General features: G+C 73.4%; 1 protein-coding gene across 1 annotated transcript in view; it reads right to left on the bottom strand.

Annotated features, from left to right (window-relative positions):
- Positions 1–4,501: 4,501 nt before the first annotated feature.
- CDH15 (cadherin 15) overlaps positions 4,502–8,168 on the bottom strand; it is a 10,704-nt gene continuing 7,037 nt past the window's right edge. Inside the window, exons 8-14 of the mRNA XM_044428092.1 lie at positions 7,649–7,902; positions 7,139–7,278; positions 6,418–6,636; positions 5,928–6,167; positions 5,639–5,775; positions 5,022–5,186; positions 4,502–4,699 (exon numbers count right to left, since the gene is read on the bottom strand). Of these exons, the coding sequence (XP_044284027.1) occupies positions 4,502–4,699; positions 5,022–5,186; positions 5,639–5,775; positions 5,928–6,167; positions 6,418–6,636; positions 7,139–7,278; positions 7,649–7,902 (1,353 nt within the window). The remainder of the gene's footprint in view (positions 4,700–5,021; positions 5,187–5,638; positions 5,776–5,927; positions 6,168–6,417; positions 6,637–7,138; positions 7,279–7,648; positions 7,903–8,168) is intronic.

The following is an 8,168-nucleotide window of genomic DNA, read 5'->3' as shown; positions in this document are numbered from 1 at the left end:
CAGTGCTTTGGGGCGGGGGGTGGGGTCATCAAGGGACTGCAGCCCGGATTCACGGCCCGGGGGCCTTTCCCTCTCCCAAGCCGTCCTGCCCGTGTGAATTGGGTCCAGGCTGCGTGGGGGGCTCTGAGCTGAGAGCAGCGCCACGGGGGTGCCCACAGGTGTCCCGGCCCGTTCAGCTTGTCCGAGGCGCTCGCGTGTTGCTCGGCGGCCGACGGACAAGAGGGTGAAAAGTTTCCGTTGAGCGCACGTGTCTTCTCCGCGGCTAAAGCGTTCTCACAACACACACACGCCCCAAAGGACCCGGGAAGGCAGCGCAGCCTTGCAACCCCCGACCAGGTTCTTGGGGGCTGCTGTTTCTGAGCAGCACGCCCCGCCCTGGGGCACTCGGCTGCAGGCCCCGTCGCCCAGGACGTGCATGCGCAGCGGCAGGGCCGGCAGCGGTGCTGGGAGCAGCCAGCCCTCACCTCTGGGGGGCATCGGGCCAGTGGTGGGCGCCGGGACGGGCCTCCGGAGGATGAGATCGGGGCGCTGGCCGTGTCCCTCTGCGCCTCCCGCGGCCGCCCGCCAAGGGGCCCTCTCCCCCTGCCCGGCCCGGCCCTGCCCTGCCCGCCTCTCCGGTCCTTCCTGCCCAGGGCTGGAGCTGCGTGGGCCCCGGCCCCGGCCGGCGGTCGCCATGGGCGCTGGGCTCTTCTGGGTGGCCGGGGGCTGCTCCTGCCGGGCTGGCCGCGGCCTGCGAGGCCTGGCGGCTGCTGCAGCGGGTGGTCCCGGGGGCCGGCGCTGCTGGTGGCGCGTGTGCGCTCGCCCGAGACTGAAGTGGGCAGGGGCCGCGGAGCCCTGGCGCGGGAGGCGCCCGCCCGGGAGAGCCCATCGAGAGCGCGTCGGGCGAGTGGGCGGCGGGCGCTCGGCAGGGCGCGCTTCCGGGCAGAGCTGGTTTTGTCACGCTGAGGGTGGCCGACGTGGGGCAGGTGAGGACGTGTGCCCGGCGGGGGGGGGGGCTTCTGCGTGTGTGGCCCCCCTTTCAGAAGAGTTCACAGCGTTTGCGCAGAGCGGGGGGAGACACCCCTTGGCTGCTGGGTGCGTGGTGCAGCCGCCTGCTGTTCACAGACCCGACTCGCCTCGGGGGGCATGTGGGGGGCCAAGGTCAGGGGCGGGGGCCTTTCTTAGTGCCCCCGTGTGCAGGGAGTCGCCTGAAGTCACCCTGTGAGCCTCGTGGCTGAACCTGGGCTGAGGGGCAGGTTGCTTTGCCTGTGTGCCCTCCTCGAGCGTGGCCACTCAGCCACGGCATCCCCAGGCGGAGGGGCAGCCGCGGGGGCGGGGGGACAGCCATGCAGCGCTGCCTCCCTGCCGGTAATGTGGGGGGTTGTGGGGGTGCCGCCGCCCTTGTCTCTTGGAGATGGCTCGATTTCTCCGCCACTCCCGTTCGTCTTGCTCAGCCTGGCAACACCAAGGATACGGTCGTGGCTGATCCCATAATCCGGACAGGGAGACTGAGGCCAGAAGTGCAGCCAGCCAATGCCTGAGTGGGGTCTCCTCTGGCGAGGCCGCCCAGGGAGCTCCCTTTCCCACGCTCCCCAGAGCCAAGGAGGGCGCTTGGGGCTCAGCCCACCGGACCGCTCCAGGCACCTGGCCCACCTGTGCCGCCTCTCTTCCCCGCGCGCAGGGCCCCCCCCTTCCCCGAATCGGCCCGCTGGCTCCTGGCCGCCTGCCAGCTCGAGAAAGGCAAGGGGGCTCTGCGTGACTTGGCCGAGGGCAGCGGAGCCCCCCTGGAGGATGAGCTCTTCCGGGGTGGGTCCTTGATGTGGCTTGGGGTTTCCCTGCAGGGGAGGCCCCGCGGGGGATGGGGGCTGCTTCAGCCGAGGGAAATGGGCCGGGGGCTGCAACAGAGGAAGCGACCTTCCCTGGGGGGCCCTCCAGTTCGCCAGCCCACCCCCACTGCGCAGAAAAGGGGGCTGGCGCTTGCTGGCGGCAGAAGCCCCAACCCGCAGGGCCCCAAGGAGCGTGGGGGTGGCGGGCCCCCCCCCCAGCGGCCGCTGGTCCTCTCCACAGAGCGGGGCGACCCGGCCGACGGCCCCCCACAGCTGCGGTACTGCGGCATCGTCCGGGTGTTCGGCACCCGCGTGCTCTGGAGGAACTGCCTCGTCCTCGGCCTCACGGCGTAAGCGCGCATCCTTTCGCCCTTGTGGGGGGCGGCGAGGGGTGGGCTGGGGGGGCGGCTCTCTCTCTCTCTCGCGCGGTGCGGGCAGCACGGGGGGGGGAGCAACCCGGCACGGCTGAGCTTGGCCCCGCTTGTGATGCGCCCTGGGCTGGCGGGAGGCTGCGAACAGGCCATCCCAGCGGCCTCTGGGCACCAGCCCCCCGTCCGTCCGCAAGGTGCCTGGGGAGGGTGGGGGCAGAGGCTGAGCCCGGCTCCGCTCTGGGGCCGCGTCTCCCTGCAGGGCCCCATGGCGCCCCTCCCCCGCCTGCCAGGTTCATCGGGGGCGGCGTCCGGCACTGCTTCACGCGCAGCCTGGCCCCCTTTGCGCCCCAGTTCTGCCTGCCCTACTTCCTGCTGGTGCTGAGCGGGGCGCTGCCCCCCCCCCCCCCGCTGTGGCTCACGGCGGGGCGCTTCGGGCGCCGGGCCGTCCTCCTGGCCAGCACCATCCTGACGGGGGTCTCCCCGCTGCTCCTGCCGCCCTGACTCGGTGTAATGAAGCCACGGGCGAGGTGGGGGTGGGGGCATACAGGATTCTGGGGCAGCGGGAGAGGGAGAGGGGTCTCCTCTGCTGGGATTTATGGCTTCCTGCCCCCGTGCCCTGCTGTTGTTTTGCTGAGCCTGGGTGAATGCAGCTTGACTTGCTCGCTTGAGTCGCCTGCCGAGCCTTGCTCCGCCGGCCCCACCTCCCCCAGTATTGTGGCTCCTGTAAGCCAGGGCTGGCCAGGTAGTGCCGCCGTTGCTCCTGCGGGGCCGGGCCCGATTCGTGCGCTTCTGCCCCGTGGGCCTGTTTCTCACCGCGACCACGTTCCCCCGAGAGAGGGCTGGGCGCGTGGGTGCTCGTGGCACGCGCGGGGTGCGTCGGAGGCAGCCTGGGGGGCCGAGAGAGCCGAGGGGGGAGGGTGGGAGCTGTAGTCCAGCCCCTGGAGGGCCTGCGCTGGGGGAAGGCTGCTCCCTCCGCCCCACTGCTGCTTCGGGGGCTGGCCGGCAGCCCTGCGTGGCCCACGTCGTGCTCTTCCCCATTCCCATCCTACGGGGGCTCTGGGCTGGGCCTGATCCCAGCCACCGAGGCGGGGGGCCAGGCCGCCGCCCCCATCGCGGAGGTCCCCCCCAGCCACAGCCACTCCTGCGCCTCGTGGTCTTCGCCTCCTTCGCCGTCCTCTCGGCGCCGAGCGTCCTGCTCCTTCCGGAGAGCAGCGGCGAGCCCCTGCCAGACTCACTGCGGGAAGGGGGGAGCCGGCAGCGCCCCCGCTCTTCCACCCCCCGGGGGGCAGCAGCACGAGGACCAGCTGCCACTGCTCTCCTCCTGCCCCCGGGCCGGCCCCTCCGCCCCAGGCAGCTGCGCCCTCCTTGCCGCGGCCACCGAGGAGATGCTGGATTCCCGCCCGGGATCTGACCCCCCGCAGCCCGGCGGCGCTCAGGGGGAGGGCTTGAGGCCTGCGCCCCCACCGGGCCCTGGGGCCGGGGGGGCCGGGGCTCCCGCTGAGCCTGTCCCAGCGCGGGAGGGGCAGCTGCCAGCCTCCGGGGCCGTCCTGCCGAGGCACCGAGCGCGGGAGGGGCAACAGGCCGCCCCCCCGCCCCCCCGTGCCTCCCCCTCCCCCCCCGTGCCTCCCCCTCCCCCGTCCCCGGGCTTCTAATAAACTGCACTGCCTTTGTAACTCAGCGTCAGCTTTATTTCCCGCGTCCCCGTCCCCCAACGCCAGCAGAGACCCGCAGCAGGACGGGCCCCGTGGCCCCCGCCCCCCATGAAAGGGCAGACCTGGCACAGCCTGGGGGCGGGCCGGGGCCGTGGCAGAGGCCTCGGGTGTGGGGCCAGGACACAGGGCTGCCCCGAAGCCTCTTCCTTCCTGCGTGGGGCTGCTCCGGCCCGGGGGCTTGGGAGCCACCCGAGAGGGCAGCGTGGCTCTCCTCCCCGTCCCCCCGCATCCGGCCTCCTTGCAGCCCCCTCTTGCCCGCAGCCCTGCGTGCGTGAGCCCCCGAACCGCCTCGCTGGCTGGCTGGTTGCAGCCGGGCGCCCGTTGCCCCGGCCCTTCCGGTGGCCCCTCAGTGGTCCCTGCGGAGCTGCTGCCCGTGTCAGGTGCTCCTGGCTGGGGGGGCGTGCCAGGCGGGCCTCGAAAGGAGGGTGCCCGCAGGGGTGCTGGGGGCCTGGCCAGGCCCCCCGTGGCCCGGCGACGCTCACTTGCAAGCCCGTCCTGCCCGCGGCTGTCGCGCCTCCTTCCTCGCAGGAGACAGAGCGCTCCTGCCTGTGGGGGGGTGGTTAGGGGGCGGGGGCACCCCGGGCTGCTCCGTGCCCCCGCCCCCTGGGCTCCCCTACTGGCCGTACAGCTCGGCCAGGCGCCGGAAGCGCGGCCCCCACTCCTGCAGGTAGTCGTAGTGCTGGTCCTCGTCGGCCTCGGTGGAGAGGATGGAGCTGAGCGAGCCGCCGGCCGAGCCGTCCCCCTCGTAGTCGAAGATGAGCGCCGTGTCGTAGGGGGGCACGCTGGGGTCCCGGTCGGCCACCTCCAGGCCCTGCGGGGGGAGAGGGGCTGGCACACACGGCTCTCCCCCAGCCCGCGGGGCGCAGGGGACGGGGCCCTGCCGCTCCTCCCCGGGGGCTGCCCTGGGTCCGGCGGCCCCCCAGCCGGGGATGGTGGCGCCCTCGGGAGCGGGGCAGCCCGGGGCAGGGCCCGCATGTTCTGGAGCAGCCTGCGTCGGCCCCCCAGAGGGCCCTCTGAGCCCCGCGGCGAGCGACCCGCCGGGTGACCCCCCCCCCTCGTGGCTGCAGGGCTCGGCTCGGGTCGCGTGGCTGGTGCCGCCGGGAAGCGCCCCCCGGCCCGCCGTGCTCCGTCACCTCATGGATGAACTCCTCGATGTCCGCCGGGCAGGCGGGCAGGCGCCGCGGGGGCTCGGGCAGGGCGTAGCTGTGGGGGGCGTCCCTCCGGCGTGGGGGCTTCCCCCGGGGGGAGGGCGGGGGGAACCGGTCCGGGTTGCGCAGCTGGTTGAGGTCGTAGGCTTCCTGCAAGCAGAGAGGCTGGCTCGACGCTTCCCTGCCCCACCGGCTCTGCCGCCGAGCGGCCCCCGAGTGCGTGTGCCCAGGAGGTGGGGGGCCAGGAGAGCCGCGTGGACCCCCACAGGCCACAGTTTCTGCGGCTCTGGCCTGCAGCTTCGGTGCCACGCATTTGCCGAATTTTTTAAAAACAAGGAGGGGAATTTGCACAAATTTGCTGTTAGGGTAGTGTGTGTGCGTGCAGCTGGAAGGAACTTTTCCTGCATTCCTTAAACAAATTCCACAAAGGAAGGGAAGAGGCCTGGCAGTCCGCAGAACGCAGGCGGGACGGGCTTCCCGGTGGGGGACCGAGCTGCGTGGCCGCGACGGCAGCGGGCAGGCGGGGAGCCCGGAGGTCCGGTGGCCCCCCGCCCGCCCGCCCGCCCCGCTCCCGCCCTCCGCCCCGCACGGCTCGGCCTCACCTGGTCGTCCTCGCCGCCGCCCTGCTCGTCGTAGTTGAAGACGTTGTCCCGCAGGTCGTCCAGGGAGGCCCCCAGGAGCCCCTTGCGCTGTGCCCGCCGGCGGGAGCGTTCCAGGGCGGCCACCAGCAGCGCCAGGACTGCCGCGGGGACGAGACGCGCGTGAGAAGCCGGGTGGCGGGGGGGTTGCCCCTCGCCCCCCGCCCCTCGACCCGCGGGAAGGCCCGCGGGCTGAAGGCCCCGCCGGACCTGGGGGTTGTGGGGGGGCGCGCCCGGGGCCGGGGACACTTACGCAGCAGCAGGGCGGCGCTGCCGAGGGCGATCATCAAGGCGCTGAAGCTGAGGCCGGCCCCGGCCCCGGCCACGGCGGCCGCCCGAGCCCGGCAGGAGCCCCCCGCGTCGCAGGCGCAGACGGTGAGGTTCAGCAGCTGCTCCCGCGCCTGGGGCGGCGTCCCCGAGTCCCGGACAAGCAGCGGCAGGACGTGCAGCCCCTCGGCCGCCTCTCCCTGGGGCCGCAGCAGCGCGTGGGTGGCTGTGGGGACACGAGGGGAGGCTGAGGGACGGCCCCAGCCCGGCCGGGCACACGTGCTGGCTTCCCCGCGGCCCCCGGCTTCTGCCCCCCTGGGGCTGATCAGCCAGGGCTGCGGCCCGGGGGAGGCTGGCCACCCGCCCCGCTTCTGCACCGGGCCCACGGCACAGCTGGGCGCCCTGCGCGTGGGGGCCTCCCCCCAAGGCCGGGGGCTCTCGTGGGGCAGCGGGGGGCCGCGCTGCGGAAGGGCTACCGTTGCAGCGGCGGACGGTCCAGTTGTGGGCCAACTCGGCGGCGAGGCTGAAGTGGAAGGGCTCCGCGTGGGGGGACAGGTCCTCGTCGGTGGCGCTCAGCACCAGGCCGTCCCCCTGGCTGCAGAGCACCGGGGACGCGGGCAGCAGGCGGGGCGCATGGTCGTTCACCTCCAGCACCTCGATGGAGAGGGTCCCCGTGGCAGTGAGGGGGGGCGTTCCTGCGGGGAGGCGGAGCGCGTCACCCGGGCGCCCCCCACTCCGGCCCCCCTCCCCCTCCCCTCAGCGTGCTGGCATGCTGGCGGATGGGGCAGGGCCTCCTGGCCGAGCTCCCAGCGAGCGGCCGCGGCTCCCCCCCCACCTCCGAGGCACCGCAGGTAGAGCTGGGCCCTGCCATGGCCGGCCAGCCCCGGGGCGCCCCCGGAGTGGGAGGAGGCCCCGGGGTGGGGGAAGCGGTGGGGGTGGGGTGGTCTCTGGAGGAGGGAGAGGGGCCGGGCGCTTTCCCTCGCGGCAGGCAGAGCTGCATCCAGCCTGCCGGCCTAGCGCAGTCCAGGGCTGGCGAACGTACCTGCTTCAGGTGATTCCCCCCCACACACACGCCTGGGGCCGGCCTGCTCCCTGCCCCCTTTTCTCCCCTTGGGTTTTACACAAGCTTAGGGCTGCGCCGAGGAGATCCGGTGGGACGGCTGAGACGGATGCTGCAGACGGCCTTTGCCTCCCTACCGTCGTCGCTGGCCAGGATCCGTGCGGTGTACCAGCCGTGGCGGAACGTGGATCGTGCGGGGACCGTCTGGCGGGCGAGCAGCAGGCCCGAGTCTGGGTTGACGTGCAGCCAGCCGGCCGTGTCCGGGGCTGGCGCGTACCTGGCGCAAAGAGAGGGAGAGGCATGCCCAGGGCGAGGGGGCTGCGCACACCCTGCGTGCCTCCGGGGGCAGGGAGGCCCCCCGGCCAGAGCGGCCTCGCTGTGGGGCCCCCGCCTCAGCGCCTGAGCTGTCCCGCCGTGCCAGGGCGGGACGTTATGCCGGGCGGGTGCAAGCAGGACAAGCGTGGCTTCTGTGTGGGGTGGGTCATGAGGGCTAGCCACTTGGTTTTGAAAGCAGAAGGAAAGGGCAGCCGCTGGTGCTGACGTGAAGTGTTCTGTGCCCCCTTCCCAGGGCCCGGCGCTGCGGTGCAATGCGCACTGTGCGGAGTGCTGCACCCCCCCCGCCCTGCCATCCCTCTGACCCAGCTCACCTGAGCAGCTGTGCCTGCTGGGTGTCGGGGTCCGTGGCACGGAAGAGGCCGATTTCGGTCCCGGGGGGCGCGCCTTCGTTCACACTCCCCCTCCAGGGGTTCTCGGGGAACAGCGGGGGCTCGTTGGCATCCTGCACCTGCACCCGCACCGTGGCCAGGGCTCGGGCCGCCTTTGGGGCCGAGGGGTCCAGCGGGGCCTGGTTCTGGACGGAGACGAGCAGCTCGAAGTGGCTCTGCTCCTCGTGGTCCAGGGCCTGGGGGGAAGACAGGCGGTGGGGCCGAGCCGGGGCGGGACGCGCCCCTTGCCGCGACTGGGGGCTGGCCGGCCGGCACGCAGCTCCCGCCTGCTCCGCTGAGCACTCCAGGGCCACCCAGGCCCTGCCCTCCTTCTCTCTGCCCAGAGGAGGGCTAGGGTGGCCCCAGGTAGGGTTGGGTTGGGAAAACCAGCGTTCCTCCGGACCTTCTGAGGGGTGGGACGTGTTGTGGAGGGGCAGAAAGAATGAGAGGGGCACAGAAACCC

The sequence above is a fragment of the Varanus komodoensis genome, unplaced genomic scaffold (assembly GCF_004798865.1).
Source record: "Varanus komodoensis strain SLA01 unplaced genomic scaffold, ASM479886v1 scaffold19, whole genome shotgun sequence".
In the NCBI taxonomy this organism is placed as follows: domain Eukaryota; kingdom Metazoa; phylum Chordata; class Lepidosauria; order Squamata; family Varanidae; genus Varanus; species Varanus komodoensis.
Note: the sequence above shows the minus strand (reverse complement) of the source record. Positions and strands in the feature narration are given on the sequence as shown.